This window comes from Drosophila sechellia, chromosome 3R (genome assembly GCF_004382195.2).
Source record: "Drosophila sechellia strain sech25 chromosome 3R, ASM438219v1, whole genome shotgun sequence".
In the NCBI taxonomy this organism is placed as follows: Eukaryota; Metazoa; Arthropoda; class Insecta; order Diptera; family Drosophilidae; genus Drosophila; species Drosophila sechellia.
Window position 1 is genome coordinate 23,648,459 of NC_045952.1, and position 21,160 is coordinate 23,669,618.

At 38.7% G+C, this 21,160-nt stretch overlaps 5 protein-coding genes across 5 annotated transcripts; 1 reads left to right on the plus strand and 4 right to left on the minus strand.

Annotated features, from left to right (window-relative positions):
- The first annotated feature begins 73 nt into the window (after positions 1 to 73).
- Positions 74 to 1,491, plus strand: LOC116801448. The gene has a single exon (XM_032721093.1). It carries the CDS (start codon positions 390 to 392, stop codon positions 1,431 to 1,433), a length of 1,044 nt encoding a protein of 347 aa, XP_032576984.1. The 5' UTR covers positions 74 to 389; the 3' UTR covers positions 1,434 to 1,491.
- LOC6619656 lies at positions 1,405 to 6,829 on the minus strand. Its single transcript, XM_002043835.2, has 15 exons — positions 6,581 to 6,829; positions 6,397 to 6,520; positions 6,156 to 6,338; positions 5,889 to 6,100; positions 5,735 to 5,835; positions 4,810 to 5,675; positions 4,075 to 4,756; positions 3,900 to 4,019; positions 3,429 to 3,838; positions 3,050 to 3,361; positions 2,626 to 2,997; positions 2,318 to 2,571; positions 2,077 to 2,259; positions 1,761 to 2,027; positions 1,405 to 1,709 (listed from the first exon to the last, which is right to left on the minus strand). The coding sequence occupies exons 1-15, from the start codon at positions 6,827 to 6,829 to the stop codon at positions 1,494 to 1,496; spliced, it is 4,551 nt and encodes a 1,516-aa protein (XP_002043871.1). The 3' UTR covers positions 1,405 to 1,493.
- A 167-nt stretch (positions 6,830 to 6,996) lies between these two features.
- On the minus strand, positions 6,997 to 10,333 carry LOC6619657. Its single transcript, XM_002043836.2, has 11 exons — positions 10,154 to 10,333; positions 9,726 to 10,084; positions 9,262 to 9,658; positions 8,907 to 9,199; positions 8,688 to 8,855; positions 8,541 to 8,624; positions 8,200 to 8,475; positions 7,888 to 8,144; positions 7,770 to 7,825; positions 7,320 to 7,704; positions 6,997 to 7,262 (listed from the first exon to the last, which is right to left on the minus strand). The coding sequence occupies exons 2-11, from the start codon at positions 9,966 to 9,968 to the stop codon at positions 7,163 to 7,165; spliced, it is 2,259 nt and encodes a 752-aa protein (XP_002043872.1). The 5' UTR covers positions 9,969 to 10,084; positions 10,154 to 10,333; the 3' UTR covers positions 6,997 to 7,162.
- A 324-nt stretch (positions 10,334 to 10,657) lies between these two features.
- LOC6619658 (tubulin polyglutamylase TTLL5) lies at positions 10,658 to 20,715 on the minus strand. The gene is made up of 5 exons (XM_002043837.2): positions 20,633 to 20,715; positions 13,899 to 13,944; positions 13,038 to 13,826; positions 12,767 to 12,980; positions 10,658 to 12,706 (listed from the first exon to the last, which is right to left on the minus strand). Exons 2-5 carry the CDS (start codon positions 13,934 to 13,936, stop codon positions 10,991 to 10,993), a joined length of 2,757 nt encoding a protein of 918 aa, XP_002043873.1. The 5' UTR covers positions 13,937 to 13,944; positions 20,633 to 20,715; the 3' UTR covers positions 10,658 to 10,990.
- On the minus strand, positions 14,984 to 20,721 carry LOC6619659. Its single transcript, XM_002043838.2, has 2 exons — positions 20,633 to 20,721; positions 14,984 to 19,065 (listed from the first exon to the last, which is right to left on the minus strand). The coding sequence occupies exon 2, from the start codon at positions 18,946 to 18,948 to the stop codon at positions 15,469 to 15,471; it is 3,480 nt and encodes a 1,159-aa protein (XP_002043874.1). The 5' UTR covers positions 18,949 to 19,065; positions 20,633 to 20,721; the 3' UTR covers positions 14,984 to 15,468.
- Between the last annotated feature and the right edge of the window lie 439 nt (positions 20,722 to 21,160).

The following is a 21,160-nucleotide window of genomic DNA, read 5'->3' on the forward strand; positions in this document are numbered from 1 at the left end:
CAGTTGTGGGGTGTTTGAAAAGTATCCAAATATACAAAGGTTTTTGAACTCTTCAAGTTGAGAAAATAATCCGCTTTCACTGCTGTTTGTTTATATTCATACTCTTCCAGAGAAACTTTTATGCAATTGGTTAGTTTTATGAACGTATTAATTTGACAACCCACGCAAATCAAGCCTCTATTAATTGCATTCGATTTGACTTTCACCGAAAAAACAAGCAAATTTAGCTCGCTTTGGATAAGGCCCATAGTTGGGATTCGTTGACATAATCCGAGCAATTCAGAGTGTATTTATGTAATCTGGAATCCAAATAAAAACCGAATGCAAAGCGGATTAAAGACAGTTGTTGATAGTCTCTTGTGAATACATTTGTTCACTTCATACAAAAAATGCTTGGAATAAGAGTGCTTGTGGCGTATAATATAATTTTATTCGGAAGTTTCCATGGAGAGTGTGCTGCCGTTCATAAAGATAACACCTTTAATTCAACAGATGAAGCTACAAAAAACTCTCTTATTGAAGCTCAGTCGATTGGGAGAATCGTAAACCGCGTAAATCAGAAGGAAATTCTTCGGAACATCCTGCCACCGCCAAATTATATAGGTGATATAACTCGCACATCGAGCACTGATCCAGAAAATCCCCGCCCCATTGATGTACCCCTATTAAATGCTGCTCCAGAAGCCAAGATCAATGGAAGCCCATCAGCTACGCATATAAGCTACGGATCACAAGTAAACACTCAATCCACTTACTCATCAGATTTTCAATTGCAAATACAAAACCCACGACCAGTTCAGCACATACATTACCACTACATTGTGCCCAATGCCACTCCAAAACCGATCGTAAATTATGTGACTCAATCTCAATCTGATTTCAACGCCCACAATGTTAATTCAGATGGTCAACCGTACTCCTCAATCGACCCTCGGCCATCGCATATCATTGAAAGCAATCTGCAGCATAGCAATCGAGAAGTTATGTCAGTCAACCCCTTGTACTCAGCGGTGGACAATGGTGGATTCCTTTACGATTCCCCGGATGAGCACCAGGGTCAGGCATCTGAAAATACATCCGTATACGAGTTTAGAGATCCTGGCCAGACTATAAAGGATGAACTGCAAAGGGAGGAGGCATTACTGAAAACAAGTTCGGAGCTTTCAATTAGCCAGCCAATTTCGAATCATCAAATGGACGTAGTCAGTCCAATTCCGAGTCAGACGGAAGTTTACTTTATTAAGTACTACGATGAACATAACAAAACTACTACTTCACCCGAGTCCCAGACCAAAATGGATACTTCAAGTGAGGTTTCAGACGGCAGTGGTTTGATAGACATCAGGGCAGGAATTGCTGAAACTTTGGAAGGACATATAGAGTCTACGACTCCATATAATGAATACTCTGCATACAACGTTCCATTGAATTAGCATGTAACTTAAGAATGTAAATTATTGAAAATTTAATAAAATAGGTAATAAATATCAATTTTAGTTCTGATTTGCTTTCATTTGCTCCTGTTGCACTGCAAGCTTAACAAAGGAACTCTCCAAGTGGTTTCCATGGTCGATGTTGATGCAAGGAGCATTCAGTGGAGGAACCACTGACAGATCGCCTGCCCTATGAACCTCCATTTTATTAGCATATACTCTAGAGAACTCATTGGAGTGGATGTATTGAGGTTGTGGCAGAATCCTAACTTCGTTCTAAGGAAATATTTGTAATAAGCTACTAACATAAGATGATATAATAAGTACCTCCTCTGTGATTCCCACAAACTGGGACAATGGATGAAAGCTCACGAATTCAAACGAGGAGTTTATAGATTGCACAAAGAACCCTTTCACGCAATACTTATAGTTTATCGGGATCTCTACTACTCCGCCAACTGGAGAACTCAATGTCCTATAGGCCACCTGCGAGTTCCTCAGACTTTCCACAAACTCATCGGCCAACATATCATCGACATTCTGACTTTCAGTGGCTTGCTCGGCATTCTGACCAGGATCCAAGACTTGACTCATCTGCAAAGAAGAACTCTTTATATTCTGTAAAAAAACGATTTATAATTACCATCTTGGTCAGGGAACATTTGCTTTCCTCCAACACCTCTAGGATAAACAAATGACTCTCCTCGTCGTCTGACTTATCGTCCTTAAACAAACCATTTTCATGCAGTGGAGCAAAGGATAGCACTAGGTTATCTTGTATATCCTGGCCACCATGGAGTCGGCAACTTGAACTGGAGTCCTTTTTCTAAAGCACAATTCTAATATATACAAATTTGGAAATCCATATAGCTTGTTCCACTTACATCACAGGAGCATTCGGGGGTTTCATCGTTCTGGGAAACGCAATCCCAATCGGAACTGGCATCTATGAGATCCTTCGCCTTTGGTCGGAAGCACTTGCACCAACAGGCAAAGGGATATATGATGAAGAAGAAGCAGTTGACCAAAAAGATCCTTATGCACGATGTGTATTCGTATGTCCTGCCAGGCTGCACTGTGTCGAAGCCAAATCGACCTATGCCAGTAATGCAGATGCCAAGAATGGCCTTTAAAAGTCCTGCGGAGAGAAAGTTATTTTAGATTGCATTTTAAAGCAGCATAATGTGTTTACCCAATAAGAATAGTATGATCAAAATTACCAATGCAATGGTTATAACCTTACAGGAGAGATTGCAAGTTTTCTCCTCGTTTCGATCGCTGAAAACATCCTTGATGCACACATCATGTGGCTCATTGCCCGGTGGGCAGTTGTAGATGAGTCCAGCCTCTTTCTCGGACTTGGGATCCATTCTTTCACAAGCATTGTAGTTTATGAAAGTTTCCAGCTTTCCGATGCAGTGACATCGACAACGCCAAACACAAAAGCACCTCGAGTGGCATTTAATGTCCATTGTCCTTTTGGCTACGACGTCTACTTTTAGATCAACGGGTTTCGCTAGACTGATATCATTGTCATCAAATTCGGTAATCGCCTTAACAATCACTTAAAAGTTAAGATAGCACATTAAAAAGGTTAACATATATTTCAAACCTACCATCACAGCTGTATTTCTTATTTTTCTTAGATCCTACTATCAAGGGCACTAGGAATATGACGGTTTGGCCAATATACGGCTCTAACATTCTTCTGGCACCATTCGATGTTGATCCACTTTTTAAAATATTGCAATTGCATATATATATGATGAATTCCTGCGCTTCAAATCCATTGTTTATAACTTCGATCGAAATCTGAAGCGCATCTTTTGTGGTTGCATCGGTAACGATTCTTGATATTTTCACTATATGCTTATCGCGCATAACAAAAGCATTTTCTCGAAAGGGTATCTTCACTTTGATGCTATATTCTAAAAAATAGTTTATTGCTTTAAAAAAGTTCGAATCATATATATATTCTAGTCTTTGGATTACCACCTGGTACTTTCTCATCACGAATATTTAGGCATAGGGTTTTGTCCTTATGAGGGCAATTATCCAGCGCATTCATAGTAACTGGAAGATATCCCAATCCTTTGATGCTTCTAGTTTCTAAGCCTTTAATACTATCCTGCTTTTGAGCTTTCAAGTTGAAAGATTTCTTTATTTCCCTAATGGATACGTCCTTATTCGATTCATCCAGCAGAACACTATTCCCAATGTTATTCTGCAAATCTTTAAGGGTAATGGCATGTCGTTTTCTTGCAAATGTATTCACTTTTTCATTGGGAACAGCAAGATTTCGATTGGAAAAGCCTGTTAATTTCTCCAGGCGAATCATATCGATGTGAGAAGTAAACACAGCCGAAAAGTCATCATTTGCAAATATGCCTGATAAGCTATCAAGCCTAGTTCATTAGTTAATCATTTTTAAGTTATTAAATTACTAAAACTATATTTTAAACTCACGTTATTATCGGAACAACCAGCCACCACGTGTTGTGACGCCTTCTAAAAACACGCAGCTTGGTGGTTAAAAATGGTACAGGATTCTTCATATTAAAAACCGTATAGCTCCATTCCTTTAAACTAAACATGGAAATTGTTCATGATCAGAATGTTATTATAAATATTAAACAATTACCTATTGTTTAAAGCTCGGGATAACTTGGAGGATTCACAACTGCAGACTTTTGGATTGGTAACACAGCCGCAGGATGCAGAATCCAGGTTTTCTTCTGTGATTCTGTATCTATTGGCTTTCTTGCAATTTTCACACGGTATCATATAGTCGGGTAAGCGTCGCTCTTCATTTTCCTCAGTCAAGCTGTTGATTTCCAAAGGCAATCCACCAGGCAAGGGTTTTCCTCCTGGCTTCTTATTCTTACCACCACACGTATCGCAAGGAACGGCATCGTCCAGTTTGGTGTTCACATTCTCAATTTTACCTTCTAAGCTTTTGTGATCCTCCAAAGTATCACTATATATTGGTCGGGGCTTTTCGTCCTTCTTTTTATTCTTGCCCCCGCAAGTATCACATGGAATTTCCCCATTATCATCAATGTGCTTCAAGTTCAACGTCTTCAACGAGTTAAGATCGGTCTCATACTTGGGATCCAAATCAGAATCTTCATCGTTTTCCATGTCACGATCTTGAAGCACGGATCGTTTCATCCTTTTTAGGTGTCTTGATCGTGGAAACGTCTTATAGGAATTGCACTTTGGGTAATTCAAATATGGATTCATCTTCTGATTGGATCCGAAGTCTAAATATTTTTTGCTACTAGCCGGCTTAAAATAATCCAAACTGAAATCATTATCGTTATCTGAAATTTAACATTTATGGATTGCACTCCAGTGAAATAGAATTTTTGCTCACCCGAAAGTCTTTGTTTCATATGATGGCTCACAATAGAATCAAGGCTTTCGTCTGCAATGTTTCCATGGGTCCACGAAAAATCATTAACCTTGCTTTCGGGTAAACTTTGATAGTCTGATTTTGTATCAAAGTTAAAGTTGTGGTTGTTCAAATTTCCCTTAGGTGCGTTAAAATTTAGGTTTTCATCACGACTTTCGAACTCATTTTCAAAGGAAAGGCTATTATCATATGACTTTTCAGGTGAATAACTATAATCCGGGCTTTTAAAATTATTTTTATTTTTTTCAATTTCACTGTGAAAATCCAATCCACTGGACGAACCGTCAATTGGTGTCCTGAAATGATATTGATCCTTTTCAGCTTCCAATGGAAAATCAAGTTCATATTGATTATTAGATCCTTTAAAGTTTTTATTTTTATATATCATTTCCTCGGGTAAATAGCTCTCATCCAAAAGTGGCTTATAGTTTTCATGGTGCTTTTTACTTTCATGAGTAAAATCATAAATATTATCAATGGAATGCGACTTCAAATATTTATTTTCCCTCTCAGTTGGAAATTCATAGGTATTCGCTTTCCTATTACCGGATGTCATCAAATTATTTTTTTCATTTTCCATTTCATGTGAACCACTTTTCTGCTTGCGAAATGCCGTCAAAATAATACGCTTATCTAAATTTTCATAGGGAAAATCTGGTACATCATGAGGGCTTTTTAGAGGTGACTTAAACTTAATATTTTCATGATCTTTCGTGTATGGAAATTTATTCGAATCGAACATACTTTTCCGAGGTGGTGGGACATAATTTTTATCAAAATTTTCATTCATTTGTTTAGTTCTGGATTCCGGTGTCACTTTATTATATCTAAGTACAAAATATTTGTATCTTTTGTTCATTTGCAATAATTAATACCTATTACTTACGGAAGATAATCGGGTACTGGTTCCTTCTCAGGATTTTCGTAATTTAAGTACAGTTTATCAAGTTTACCTTCGATATTTGGTTGCTCGAAGTTTTTTGAGTCCTGAAATATACAACTATTTAAGTAATTTAAAACTTGTTACCACTTTGATATACCTCATGAGGAAGTAGGGTATCAGTATCGTCTGCGTTGTTTAGCCTTTTTAAGTTTTCTTTTGGGTGGGTTTTAATTTGACTTTTTCCTGAAAAGTCTTCAAACTTTGATTTAGAAATATCGTGCCATTTTGGTAAGTCCATATACTTTTCGAGTTCTTTACTCTGTGTATCTTTATATGAATGTAAATATTCTTTAAGGGAATCTGGGTAATCTGCAAAAATAACACTTTTAAACACATAATTGGAAATCTGAATTCGTACAACTACCTTTTGTGACAGAAGTATCCAAAATTTGAACGAGTCCCAGACTAGAAAGGTCCTTTTGTTGGTGATCATTGATCATTTTATCCCTGCGTCGAGGTTGTGTGTTTTTCTTTTGCCTTTTCGCACCGAAAATGTTCGAAACAATTGATTTTCCTGTTTGGAAGAGTGTAAATTGATTTCTTTTCACTAAAAAAAATTATATATAAATTAACAACACCACAAATCGTACAAATTAATCACTCACATCTGGTTGCATTCATCATCTCATGTCCTTTTGTATTTTTTTCTTCATTAGTAATGCAGGATGCGGAACCAGCAAGCTTCGCATTATTATTTACTTTCATGGAAATTGGCTCATTATTAATTGACTGAAGTAAAATAAGACCACTTATTATTATTATAAATGAATAGCTTCAAAATCTACTAACTTTTAGAAAACGAAGAGGATACATCACAACAGGCTCGCCCCTGCTAACCACAATCAGATAGGGAGATATTATCTTTAAAGTTCTTCCTTTCGAGGGATCATAGACCTTATCGACCACCCAAAACTTTTCCGTGTTTTCCATATCGAAGCTTGGGTTCATATGAATATTGACAATCAGTTGCGTCTCGCAGGATTTGTTTGAATTGTTCTCGGGGCATTTGATGAGAATTGCGTTCATACTGTCGGGCATTTCACTTTTGGCTAAAGGTAACAATAGATGCATTATAAATCCATATAGTAAAGCAGCAGCAATTTCACTCATTTTACTATAAATGTTATTTAAATGTATTATTTTGAAAATAGGTTAGCGACTACCTTGATCACGTTCTCAAATAAACTTGTATTTAAAGTCTAATATTCTAAATATAAACCAACAATTTATTAACAGTATATTTATTTAAAATATACATTTTACATTTAAAATAGAAAACAATACTAGTAGGTAAGTCTCTAGAGCTACTAATTTTAAACTCAATTCGGATCGTAGACAAAGTAGATAGTCCAAGTTGACGTCGAAATAATATTAAAGCACATTGCAGGTCTTCTGTATATTGATCATGGATCCCGATGGACATTTGAAAACTTCAGTCGCACTCCCGCCCTGGGCAACGAGCCAACCCAATCTGGAAACGGAGTTAATGGCATTAGAATACTAGTCATTTTTATGTTATTTAACTCACATATTATCGAATTCGGGAGCGTTTGTATCGATGCCCAAGTAGTTCGATTCAGCACACAGTTCCTGGGCGGAAACTAAAAAGAAGATTTGCGTCGGCGTGAGATTCAGACCAGGTAGTCTGGCCATTCCCTTGATGGGACCGGTTAGGGAAAGCATTGAGTGGTATGATATCTGCATTCCTCCTGAGTGAATCAGTATGTCCATGCGGCTGTAGTTCGAGAATATATTTACAGAATGCGGCACACAGCGCATTGCCTTTTCGTCGAACGATTTTGTGATGGATCGCAAAATCTCTTTGGCAATGGAAACACCAACAGAGGCATAGTGCAGATATGGAGGCAATACTGCATTGAAGTACGGTATGAGTATGACGGATAATGGAACAACTGCAAATATGTACGCAAATATTATAGTTTACTGTGGCTTAAAGATTTTGTAACTCTATACCCACCGATTGAATGGCTCAGCGTATCATAGAAAATGGTCGACACTATGGGGTATGCCCAACTGCAATGAAAGTTGTGTATGATTAGAAACTCAGATGATATTCTATGGAAATAACAACTTACGCATCATGGGATCCTCCGTTTAAACTTATATCATTCGGCTCCAGTTTGTTCTTTTTGTATATCTCCAATATGTTTTGAAACCAGCACTCGGACGTAATATCCAAAGGTTGAAGACTCTTCAACAAGTCCGTTGTGTTTGAGAATCCCTCCCAGGTCTGCGATTGGATCTTCAATGCCGATAGTTTCACTAGGGCAGCTCCTTTTAAAGAAGGCGCTCTCTTCAAGTGCGCTTTTAAGGACTTAAATATGATCTCAGCCTGTAAAAGAAAAGTATAAAGTGTATTTTTTCAATTTGACACGGTTGATAATTACTCGTTTTGTGGTGTCCTTCAGATCTTCAGATGAACGTTGAGCAATATATAGGGAGGATGACAACTCGGGCAATGCCCACATGGTGGATCGGGTGCAAACTTCGGGGCTCGGATAATCACGTGGCAATATTTGTAAAGCACTTAGCAATAATAGCGAATTGTGTGCAACTCTAGTTGGGTACTTGGTGATAAAGTATTCTAAGGCTTTCAGATAATCACTATTCCTAACAACGATGGGTCCGCTCCAGTTCTGCGGTATAAGCAATGTCCAATTTAACTGAAAATATACATATATAATATAAATTATAAATAATAGTAATTTAATAAGGTAGGTGTACTTACAACTGGGTACAAGTCTTGTAGACTGGATACATTATATAAAACAGTGCTGTCCCAGAATCCTCGACGAGAGTGTTCAACTTGTAGCTGTAAGAAAAGTTCATAAGCTCAAATTCTGTTACCTCTTTAGTATTCGAATTTCGAACTCACCTTGTTTAGGTCCTTTATAAATTCAAAAATAGTATCCTTCTCGGAGACTCTTTGAGCATATGACACGAAGTAGGGTAGGAAATTCTCTATTAAATCGGCTAACAACTTCGGTACCCCTTGTCGAATACGACTAGGCGGGGCTTTTGGACTCATCCAACGTATTTTTCGCTGAGTAAATTTTCATATTATTATCTGTACCATTAAACTAGACCGACTTACCTCAAGGATAGTTGAGGAAGTGCTGGGTCCACTAATAATAAGTAGAATGTGCGGTCGTCTTCCGTAGCTGAGGTCGTAATATAGGTCTACCAACGGACTGGGACCAAGATCATAGATCTTGGCTATTAAGGGTGCTATACTCGATGGTCCCACCGAACCAACAGGCAGATAGCCGCCTAGGGAATCGAATATCCTGTGCATGACAGTTGAGTTGGTTGTCTGCTGCAAGCAGCTTTCGAACAAATTGTGCAATATACCGAAGCTGCCGTTCATAATCTTGTTCTGGAATAGATCTGCAAGATATAGCATATTTATTTAATATATGTAGCTCGCGGATCGGTTGGTTGCAGCTTACACAGCATTTGCGAATCGACGCTCTTCTGGGAGTTGCCCATTTCAATGAGGTTCGTTATGTTTTTATTGGGTGTGTTGCGCCAACAGCTGAACTTCTTGAACTCCGTGCACGGGTCCTTGTTCCAATTGAGTCTGGCCTGGATGCTGGAGGCCACTGCCTCGCAAATGGGATCCGAGCATTCCGGCGGTGCTGAAACGGCGGGCGAGCACCGATCCCCGTCCATGTAGCAATCTCTGGGCAGAGGTGAGGGTGCCGTGCTTATTAAAAATAATATGGGCGATGCTACCAGCAATGTGGTCACCAACAAGGTGGCTGATGTGATGGCCATTTTGTGCACTGCGGCCGAGGTGCGCAGCCAAATGCACGGGGCACAGCATATCCATCCTATAATGCTGTTCTGTAAGCCATATCAAAATAGAATTACAGAATTTAAATATGAATCATACGCACTGTTGTCCCCTCACCTTATTATATCGGGTATTGAAGTTTTCGATGTTAGCGCTGTCGATCATCTCGATCTCATCGGATTTGCCCATCTGCTTGGAGCCAACGGGCGTTTTGAAGGACAACTGCTTTTGGAGCAGCGAGGCGCTACTCCCTCCGGATGGATTGGCGGTCGTAATAAGATTCCGGCCATGACCGTTGTTGCCCAAGCCGGCAACGCCGTTCTTTCGAAAAACATTACGTGCACTGGAATCAGCTGTCATTGTTTGGTTTTGACTCTGAAAATGTTATTACGTTCTGCTGACTCCGTTGATGGGCATAAGTTTTCACGCATTTACATAAATTTGTACTGCGGGTGGTCGGGGACTTGTGATAAGCACTGCCAAAGGGTTCAAAAGATATATTTATTTATTGACGGGGTACTAATCAATATCAATTGCTTGCTCACCGCACATTTGCCTCCAGAGATCTATATACAGGGCTGATAAGTTATACACTGGATCAAATAATTGACGCACCTACATATGCCGTTTAAAAATCAAGTGTATATATCTTTATCCGATTAAATTAACTTAACAATATAATCACTTTTCTGCCAAAAAAGGAAATGACCACTGGCAACTCTCGTTTGTGCTCGGAAAAGCTCGAGCAAAAGCTTTCGAAGCATCTGGGGTTCCTGTGAAAGCTTTTCCATATTTGTACATATGTCCATTTTGCATTATTGAGCACTTTTGGTGGGGGAAGAAGTACCCCCATTAATACGTTAGTCTTCCTTACTAACCTATGCCAAAAAAAGTGCTTCAAGGCATTTTCGTTCGCCATAGTCCATTCCGAACACTCTTTCCATCGCCACCTGTTGTCAGAATGTGGTACTAAACATAGGAAAATTATCTAGTCTATTCGAAAAACTCATAAAAAGAAATTAAATTTTATAAACAAAAACCCAGTTACATAGTTTTGTGCATTTCACTTTTATTTTCAAAGTATCGATTTCATATATCTTTGGCGTAGAATGTATATTAAGTTTTTAAAGCTATGAGTTGTGTAGGCAGAAAAATTTGACCTTTTTTTTAATATATAAAAGCTATTTCATTTTTAATAAAGCGTTTCAAAAATTACATTCAAGTAATCGTTGTTTATCGATAAATATTTATTTGTGTAAGCCTCTGCCTTGATGCGAAAATTTGAATACAAAAATAATTAGACTTACTACAATAGGATGACTGGACAAAAGCTTGACAAATTAGCTATTTAGATTAAAAACCTCTCCCATCGATTTCGGGCTTCATAGAAATACTTTCTCCTTGTCGAAGTTCTTGAAGTACCCATCGTACTTGCTGAGCTCCCTGTTGATGCCAGTGGAGGATACCATGGAGGGCAGGGCTCTCAGAAATCCGTGCAAGCCAGACGGAATCGGGGGAGTGGGTGGCACTGACAATCCACATCGGTTGTACAGGAAGGGCATGATCCCGGTTACATTGGTGTGAAGTGTCAGCACTGCCTCCAAATCGGACTCCTGGGCGTGCATCAGGAACTGATTGTAGGCACTGGATGGAATCATTCCGAAGTGATCGAACGAGTCCACATACGCCTCTGTATCTCTTTTGTAGTTCTCCAGAAAATCACCCAAAAGTTTCGCCACCATTGCGGATCGGGCTTTGCTGGCCACCTTAATGGTTTGCATATTCCGGAACATGACTGGCGGCTTTACAGACCCTCCGAACTTGTTCAAGAACTTAAGTATTATTTTCTCGTGATTGTCTTTCGGATCTTCGGTAAGCCGCCGGAGAACCGATTCCAAGTACATGCTGAACGTCTGACGCGCTTGGAAAGGCGTCAGCTCTGACCCATTGGATATTTTCTTGAGCATGATCTTCCGCAACCGCCTCCCCTCCACTTCGCACTTCTCAACTGTGGGCTTCTTGACAAATGGAATTTCCGAATCGGTTTCCAAGGCCCTTTCGTATTGCCAAATCCGGTCAGCTTCAGAATTATCGTCCTGCTTTTGCCGGCCATCCTTGGAGTATAAATTTTGGTGAAGCATCTGGTTGTAGTTGTGCTGTATAATCGGCGTTTGGAATGTCTGACTCTGTACATTCGGTGTGGAAATCGGAATGCCATTAGCAGAATCGAGGAAATTACCATACCGCTGCATTGAGTCATCTGTAGGAAAGATGCGCACGAATCCTCCACGACGAGAATACTGTAGGCGCGCATTGCGCAATATGCGCTGCTCTTCGCCGGTTAGATTAAGATTAATGACAGCTCCTTTTTTCTTCGACTTCTTTGTCTTTTGCGAGGTACTGGGAAAAGTTGCTTGCCTTAGGCAGCTTGTGCTGCGGAAACGCGACCATTTCTGGTCAAAATGAGATCTCATTTCGGGACTATAGGCTGGAATGCCCACACACGTCAATAGGTCTGCCATCAGACATGACTTCACCTTGGTGTCCAAAGGACTATCCACACCCATTGACGGCGATAGATTGATTTCCAGTAGCCATGGCTTTAGTGCGTTGTCTATTAATATATCGAATCCATACAGCTCAAAGCAGTTATTTCCATTGGGAACGAACATCCTGCAGGCCGAAATAATAGATTGAGCACAGGCTAGCACAGCTTTAATAATTAAATCCTCAATATTCAGCATTAGCTGACGTGTATCACAACTCTGGAGTTTCAGGTGCCTTAAAAGAGCGGACAACGTCCACTTATGGCCTACATCCTCATCCTGAGCATCGGAGCTCCTTATGTAATCAGAATGGTATTTGTTAATGCTGTAATTGCAGAGGTGCATGCACGGGTTCCACAGGTTATCGGCATGCCTGTCGTACTTGACTGTGGCCAACCTCACAATGCCCTCTTCATATAAATAAATAATTAGGGGATCGAAGGACGTGACTAGTACGTACACCCTTAAATCACATTTGTGACCATCAATGCACAGCGGATCCACTATATATTTCGACACCACCGCCTGCTCATCTTGAGGTATTTGATCTGGCTAAAAGCAAACACATATATCTATTAGTTTAGAACTATAGCAAGTTGTCGTTATAGTTACCGAATTAACAATGAATATTCCCCTTCCTCGACTGGATGCCGCTGGCTTAACTATCCATGGTCCGCGATGCTTGTTGTGGGCTACTACTAAATCTCGGGATTCGATTGGCAGAACGAATGTTTGTGGCACAATATCAAAATGCTTCATACCCCGAAGATGTTGCATGCGTTCGATGTTTTTATATAGTCGATCCTTTCGGGTCATTTCGTAGGATCTGAGCATAAGATATAAATGTTTTTAAACGAGTTAAATAATTACAAAAATTACTCACCTAGGGAAATGATTAACCCTCTGATACGGCGCCAAGTTTCTAACAATATCTAATTTCATATGAACACCCGTCCAGAGTAAATTAAAGTTATTATTTTCACCCTGAACTTCTGTAAGGCCATGGACATTAAAGAGCTTTCGAAGCAACTTGGTTTCCGTTTGATGGAATTTGTAGGTAATTTTGAGCTTGGAGGCAGGCATGTTTATCCCACACTCGGCATCGTCCTCGCTCGTCTCCTCCTGATCTTCTTCGATTACTTCAGTATTTGAAATTGTTTTGGCAGGTGCTATGGATTCGTATCCACTCTCAATCGATAGGTCGGCAGCTAGTTTAATATTAATGGTATTCTGACTGGTTTTAAGTACACGCGATTTGTTTTCACTACTACTTGCAGGCTCTTCACCTTCACTTGAAATGGACGTATCACTCGAGGAATATCGGTTAAGTATCTTCTTAAAAGGGCTAGAAAAAGTTAATTTATCCAATTTATCACATTGTTGCGGTTTTTTCAATAAAAATATCTTTTGTTGCGTTGAACCGCTTAGAGCTTCCTTGCTACTTGGTTCCGAAGAAGTGGGTTCTTTTTCCGCCAGTTTTTGTGGGCTTTGAACGGGCTTCTCCTCCTCATTATCCTTCGTGTCCGTTAACACTTGTGCAGAGGACTTCTCAGACAATGTTTTCCGGATTTTCGGATTAAGAATATTCGTTCTGAAAACCAAAACTGCTTCTCGCGAACCAAGCTTTCCACTCGTAATCCAATCATCTTCTTTTTGATAATCGAAACTGATTCTGCAACAGAAATTAATAAATATATTAATCAAATAGAAACGAATGATACTTTAAACAGTTTTTTAAACTTACGAAGAATTGGTGAGAGCTTCACACAATGAAGAAGGCATAACGACTTCTGAAATTGTAAAGTTTATAAAAATAAGTTTATTTGAACATAATGATCTGCAGATAACTTTATACTCTCAATTTCTAGGACATGGCTTAGCTGGATTTAAATAAATAATTTGTTTAAAGTAATACATGAAAAACAAACCTGGGAAATACTTAGGCGGACAGACACATCACATTAATCACTAACATTTAAGTAGTTCCCAGAAATAGCAGTAAGATAATAGAGCTATCATTAGGAGCTATTTGTATTAAGATAAAAAAACTTCTGTTAGGTTTTTCACTCTTCATAAGTACAAATAAAGTGTAGGAACTAAAATTATCATTATACTCAAGTTTGTATAGCACAGGATATAGAAAATATCATACTATGTAATCAACAACCGACAACCTAAAATTAATATTTGCATTATTTGTAGAGGTTTTTAGGATGCACATTTTAATCATATTTCAAATTAAACAAATTTCTAGGTCAAGCTCGCTATAGATATATTCATTAGTTATTTAAAAGGTGTTGTAATTACTTTAGAATTATTTCGTACCTTTTTTAACAACGTAGAGTACCAGATGGTTTGTTTGGTCTATATAAAGTTAGATTGATCTATATATAAGTACAGACAGCTGTTTGGGCAAAACTACGGGTTTTCCAGCGATTTGCAGTTGATTTTGGGATATAACAATCCAACGTCGAGATGATCAACATTTTGGAAGTACGGAGGGTTATCAATCGGAGAGTTCTTTGTCACTTTTCCATGGAGTAATTCAGTTTGTGCACCCGTACCGCAATGTTTTTCTAGAAGCTAAGATATTCTAGATGCAGGATTAGGTTCTAGATCCATTGAACCTATATAATCGGTGTAACGGGATGGCGTTCATCCTGATGTACGGAATAAAGTGTATATAGATGATCCATGCGCTGTTCGTTTGTGCTTACTATTCTATTATAAAATAATATACCTCTCCACCAGACACACAGTTCTTATTAATAATCTTTCCATTTAAGTGGACGTGACTTAGGAAAATGTGTTATCTGGTTTCCAGGCAATCAAATTTTTTAGGTTCCATATTATTTTATTTTTACAATAGCTGAATATACAATTTATTTTATGAAAATAATTTATATATTTACACGCAATACAGAAATTTATGCAGTAAAATCTAAATATAAAAAGTTATCAATATTATATTTCAGAAACAATTAATTGATAACTTATTTATTTACTTAAACTAACTTCTTCCTTTTCTAAATTAATTAACAACAACTGACTGCCATTAGAAAATCGATTTATTTACAATGCATTGCTCAAATGTTGTACAAATTTTTAAAGAATGTAGCTAATTCGAAAATGTGTTACATTATTGTGTGTTTAATGTAAGTTTTCTTTATCAATCTAACCGATTGATTTATTTACATTGCATTGCTCAAATGTTGTACAAATTTTAAAAGAATGTAGCTAATTCAATAATGTGTTACATTATTGTGGGTTTAATGTGTTTTCTTTATCAATCTAACCGCATTACGTACTATCAATTAAAAATTAGTGTTCCTCCGGTTAAGGTTGTTATAAGATGGGTTCAAATTGGTGTTGAAGTTGAAGAGTGACGATGTAGTCAGATCGTTTCGCAAAACGCTGCTTGGGTTGATTGCCGGTAGTTTAGAGCCGAATTGACTATTATATCCGCCGGGTGCTCCAAATCCACGTTCAGTCGGATACGTGTTCGAAGTGAAGGGGCTAGCTAAGTTAGTGCTTTGTTGGTTGTTAAAGGGAGCCACATTTCTGGAGTAGTTTTGACCTGTATACTCACTGGTCGGATTGTTGTTTAAATTTCTAGATGAATGTTGTGTCAACAGGTTATCATTGTTATTGGAATTTGGAATCAAGTTAGTAGAAGTGCTGGGCCCTGAATTCACGGAACTGGTTGAGGATGGCATGTCCTGGCGTTTCTTCTGCTCAATCATCGTATATACCTGAAGTATTTTTTGAAGTTCCTCTCGGTTAATAGATGTTTTGCCTTGGGACACCAATGATGAAGCCAGCTTTGCCGCAAGCTCAGTTTTATCTAATGGTTTATCGAGGTTATGCGATAAGTTTTTGGCTATCTCCATCTCTGGTTTCTCAGCGAGCTGCTCCTCTTTATCTTTGGAATTGTTAAGTTTACTGGCACTTTGAAGCAAACGTTCGGTGTCATTGATAGCTCTCTTCAAAGCCCTTTCTTTAGCGGGATCATAAATTTGGGAGATCAAGAGACCAGTAAACTTTTCTTTAACGGTCTCCAAAATAGCACAGTTTTCGGCTGTTAAAATTAAAGTATGCAACTTTTCTGGATAAATCTTCTGCGATTGCAGAGCTTTTACTAGCATCTCGGTAACAAAAGGACCCAAACTTCCGAGATAATTCTCCAAAGCAGTTAAAAGACGAAGGACGTGAATCACATTCGGCGGCTCCTCAACCGGAGGCTCCACATCAACAGACACTTTCTGCGGTTTATTGTTTATTATTGATTCCTGTCTGCGCTCATCATCGGGCTCATCAGTTTTGTCGAAATGAACATGATACTTTTCGTCCTCCAATTCTTTATTGGTCATTGGCAGACACAGCCGTTCGCGACACTTTATTTTAATATTTTCAATATCTTGATTGTACAATTCTTCGATACGAGCATTAAAGAAATTAATCCACTCGTTTTGGAAGTTGTAAGTGCGATGATTAATGCCAGCCAATATAAGCTCATCCTTGCGGCGCTTCCAAAACATTTGCCACTCAGCTTGATAACTCGGATGCTGTTCGGGATCAGATTTGTATGTGTCGAATGACACGTTTAGCTCACGCACCCTGAGATCTACCATGTGGCGATACGCCTGCCAAATGTCGCCATCGCGCAAAGGCGACACTGACCTACGCTCCACATTCCAGTGCCTTTTGGGGGCGACCCTCTTCCTTTGATCAGGCGATTTGGATCTCGAGCGGTTCCGCTTTGCGTTCCGGGACTTCTGTACATCTCCCGAACCATGTCTAGTGTCCCTAAGAAAGTTATCGACCATTCGCTTGTGAGTTTCATCATCAATAGGCGGTGTTGTAATCTTTTCGGGCACATTCTGATAACCCACATACGCATGTGGTACGTATTGAGGGACGTAGTAAGGATTCGGATTTTCAACGTTTATCAAGGGCTGAACGTTGTTTCTAATCTTGTCGATCAACTCCTCCACCTCTTTAGCATCTACGACGTGGGTGAACGAAGGCCCAATCTTTTCCGACGAGTGCTTTCTATTGTACACCTTGGTGAACAAACGCTGGCGATCTTTCGAATAGACATGCTCATGGCACAGATGGGCTAATTTTCGTCCATGGTGCGCTTCAATGGCATGTGCAAGCTTATCAAAAATTGGCATCATTATTTTGCACACCTCGCTCTCCGGTACATGGGACACATACTGACGGTAAAGACGCATTGCAGTGGGGAAATGCTTGTCAAAATACTTTAAACGGTGGTTATAGCCAAGCAAATGGTTGTGCATGGATTGCTCATCAGCAGTGATCTCGCAGAGGCAACATTGATATCTGACATTGGGGTCAGTCAAGTTCTTAACTATTTTCAAAACGTACTCTACCCCAACGAGACCCATGACATGACGTTTCCTCGATTCAAATGTGCCACCAGGTCTAGCTGTTGTGTAATCCTTGGGTGCAACATACGAGGGCTTTACTACCTTATTGATAGTAGGGCGCACAGAGTGTGCAACAACATTGATTGGCTTCTTGGCCGAAATAGCAGGCTTCGGGTTTGACGTTTGAACTGGAATGGGGTTTTTCGGAGTTTCTGGCGGTTTAGTAGCCTCTTTTGGCAAATCGTCAATGATTATGACTTCGTTCTCGCGCTCTGGTGTAGAGTTGATAAGCTTGGCTAGCGGAACACAAGATATTTTCGTGGATAGCGGATTTTTGACTATATCTGGATTAGCCGTCTTGCTGCGAGCCAAGTCCGCGTTATTCGATTCAGCATTCTGCACAGCTTTGGTCGGCTGTGGCTTTGATGGATTCTGTGAGGAGTTTTGAACAGTCGGTTTGGTTTGCTCTAATGGTTGTTTTTCAATCTGAACATTCACTGCTTGCTGAGAAGAAGTAGTGCTCACAGTAGTTTTTGAAGCAGGACCTCCAGGCTTCTGTGAAGTGTTCGCTGTAGGCGTTGCAGACTGTGGAGCCTTTTTAATAGCAATGTTATTTGCGTTGGCCGCATTCACATTTGCTTTCTTCGTTTGAATAGTTCCCGGGTTTGGGTTAGGTCTTTTCTGCGCGTTTGCGCCAATAGTAGGAATACTCTTTTGTACGGGTGTATTATTCCCTGTATTTTTCTTAACAGGCGTATTATTTACTGATGTATTCTTTTGATTGGGTGGATTGTTACCTGGAACATTCTTTTGAATGTTTGGAGTGCCATCCTGAATATTTTTTTGAGTATTTGGATTATTTACCACCTTAGGTGGAGTGCTTTGCGTTTTAACGCCAATTGCTGGTTTTTTATTTTGGGTCGGCTGTGTTTTTGCAACTTCATTTCCAGCTGCCTGATTAACAACGTTAGTGTTTGCATTACTATTTTGATTTTGTACATTTTTGTTTATAATAGGCGAATTTTTAACAACAGGAGATGGACTGTTTTTGTTATTATTCGCATTGGTAATCGGTCCCTTTTTTGTGGGTTCTGTAACTAATTTTTGTGGAGCTCCATTGGGCTTGGTTCTTATTTGCAATTGCTCTTGGAGTTTCATTGCAGCAATATGTTTTTTACCACTAAGGTGGCTAAACAAATTTTTGTCGCCGAACTGGACAACACGGCAAATATTACAATTGTATTTCCGAAGCGGGTATGCAGGGGTTATCAAAGTTTCCCATTTGATAGTTGGATTGTAACGGAATTCAAGTTGTAATATTTCCTCCAATGATATTTTTGACAACACATCTAGAAATTTTGTCCCATCCATGGGTTTGTTTTCAATGTTTTTGGTATTCATTTTGTGGCTGTAATACCTTTAAACATTAAACTGTTTTCATGTGGCTCGGAGAAAGTTTATTTTTCTTTCGGTTTTGATACAAATTTGATTTTTCTTTTGATTTCTGATATTGAGATGCTATAAAATTGAAGGAAAAAATGTTTTTTATATAGAATTTAAGCAGTAATAACAAAAAGTTAGTCTTACTCTATTAAGCAGATTTTCTATTGATCTACGAAAACAGTAAATACTAAGTTTCTTAGACTACAGCATACAGTTCAAATTAGAAAAGTCGTTACAAATTAGGGAATATGCGATTGCATTTATAGGAATAATATAGTCCTCCCCTTTCAAGACGACTATTTGTTTCGAAATATATGTATTTAACATAAAATTGTAGCGCTAAAATTACCCAGCAAAAGAGCACTATGCCATAACTAGTGGAACTTATTGAAATACAATGTCAGCTCCGTAACTCGGTTATGAAAAGCATTGGATTTAATTAAAGCGTTATATAGAGCAGAGAGCAGGGTGTCTGTTGCCATTGCTTGAATTTAGCATACTATGCGGGTAAAACATGAATATAAATGTCGCATATTAAATGTTCCCAACTCATCTTATTTCAAAAAGTTCTTAATATTTGCATTTCTTTTTTAGATCAGCAAATATGTATATGTTTTTTAAAATTCATTTGATATGGTAAGCTGGCATCTTTATTCAACTTTCATAAAAAGTTGAAATCGATAATGATGTTAGTGCACCACTTTGAGCTCATAAATTACTCATATATGGTAAAACCGCTTTGTATTTGTAATTAAATACACATCCCTTAAAAAGTATCTGTCCAAAGGGCATAATTCTTGCTGATGCCTGAGATTAGTCAACTGCTTCCCAAGACATTTTGCAAAACAAGTTCTTATTTTTTGCTGAGTAGAAGGCTTTATGTGAATATATCCTTCTGTTACAGCCGGAATTTCCGAGATCCATTTTACATTTCTACCAAAGTGTATGAAATCTTTAACATCACTTGTTTCCATTTGTGATATGCTACCATATAAGGAGCATACCTTATGAAATAAGAGTATGAAATGTTTCACATCACTTGTTTCCATTTGGGATATGCTACCATATAAGGAACATACCTACTGAGGGTGCAAAAATAACAGTTAGGCCAGACGTTATCTATGAGTAGGGGTAGAACCACCCCCAGAAAAACTCGGATAGAAACCAAAAGTCGACATATGCATAAAAACAATAGGAGCCCCATTGCCTGACCGAATATGATAATATTGTCGATTTCTGTGCGACAGAGCTCCAAAAAAGATAGAACAAAAAAGTCCGTAAATGACATCACGATATTTTTGGCAAGTTTTTTTTTTAGAGCAAATTGGATTTCTCACTTAAAAACTTTCGGGGTGTTATAGAAACATGACGGCCAAAGCCAGTTTTGCGCAGTTGAAGAGGTCAAGGTAAAATCCATTTAGAGAACTGTAGAAACCCCAAGCTCCAAAAAAAAAAAAAAAAAAAACAAGAACTGCATATAGCAGGCGAAGATATTGATTTTTTTGTTTATGCATGTTCCGCGTTCATATGAGGAAATGGGGAAACCAACTGAAACACACACACTTAGACTTAGCCTTATGAATAACTAATGAATATGATCGAAATGGATATGTGTGGATTGCATTCTTATTTGAGGACTCACCGGTGAAACGCAAACGCGGTTCTATAACCACTTGCGAATACTTGGGGGCCCGTTGGACGTGAATGTGGATGGGGGCTATTGGGTGCTCGAGATCCCTCTCCTCTTCGTCGCTACCAATATTCCAATTCGATGACAGTAGCTGCTTCGCTCGTCTGCTCTCTCGCGGTTCGGTACGCAATGGTCACAAAATGGTTCCCGATGGACTCGCTTTCAATTACAAGGATAATTTGCCTTTACTTAAATTTATTACTTGCATCAGGCCGAAGAGGACAGAGAATTTCGATGGCAACGCATCAAAGAAACAAATGTCACATTTGTCTCTACGGGCCCAAAAGTTGTTCTCGTTAGGCTATGGGCCGACTGCTAGAGCTGGTAGTAACATTTTTCTGCAATCGATTAATCGAATAATCGATTGAGCATAATTCGGTATTTTTTTATGAAAACGAAATTAAAATATTGTGTTCAATTTATTGAAATATATTGAATTATTATAAACACGGAAAGCAATAATTAAGATTTACATTTTAC

What these genes read in the sequence shown, in the direction of transcription:
- LOC116801448 (XM_032721093.1), top strand. Translation starts at nt 390, where the DNA reads ATGCTTGGAATAAGAGTGCTTGTGGCGTATAATATAATTTTATTCGGA.
- LOC6619656 (XM_002043835.2), bottom strand. Translation starts at nt 6,829, where the DNA reads ATGCCCGACAGTATGAACGCAATTCTCATCAAATGCCCCGAGAACAAT. An exon ending in ATCCTCTTCGTTTTCTAAAA is followed by an intron (nt 6,521 to 6,580) that starts GTTAGTAGATTT and finishes ATTTTACTTCAG; the next exon opens with TCAATTAATAATGAGCCAAT. An exon ending in AATGTTCCCTGACCAAGATG is followed by an intron (nt 2,028 to 2,076) that starts GTAATTATAAAT and finishes TCTTCTTTGCAG; the next exon opens with ATGAGTCAAGTCTTGGATCC.
- LOC6619657 (XM_002043836.2), bottom strand. Translation starts at nt 9,968, where the DNA reads ATGACAGCTGATTCCAGTGCACGTAATGTTTTTCGAAAGAACGGCGTT. An exon ending in TTATAAAGGACCTAAACAAG is followed by an intron (nt 8,625 to 8,687) that starts GTGAGTTCGAAA and finishes CTTTTCTTACAG; the next exon opens with CTACAAGTTGAACACTCTCG. An exon ending in TGAAGGACACCACAAAACGA is followed by an intron (nt 8,145 to 8,199) that starts GTAATTATCAAC and finishes TTTCTTTTACAG; the next exon opens with GCTGAGATCATATTTAAGTC.
- LOC6619658 (XM_002043837.2), bottom strand. Translation starts at nt 13,936, where the DNA reads ATGCCTTCTTCATTGTGTGAAGCTCTCACCAATTCTTC. An exon ending in GAAGCTCTCACCAATTCTTC is followed by an intron (nt 13,827 to 13,898) that starts GTAAGTTTAAAA and finishes TTTCTGTTGCAG; the next exon opens with AATCAGTTTCGATTATCAAA. An exon ending in GAATATTCATTGTTAATTCG is followed by an intron (nt 12,707 to 12,766) that starts GTAACTATAACG and finishes GTTTGCTTTTAG; the next exon opens with CCAGATCAAATACCTCAAGA.
- LOC6619659 (XM_002043838.2), bottom strand. Translation starts at nt 18,948, where the DNA reads ATGAATACCAAAAACATTGAAAACAAACCCATGGATGGGACAAAATTT.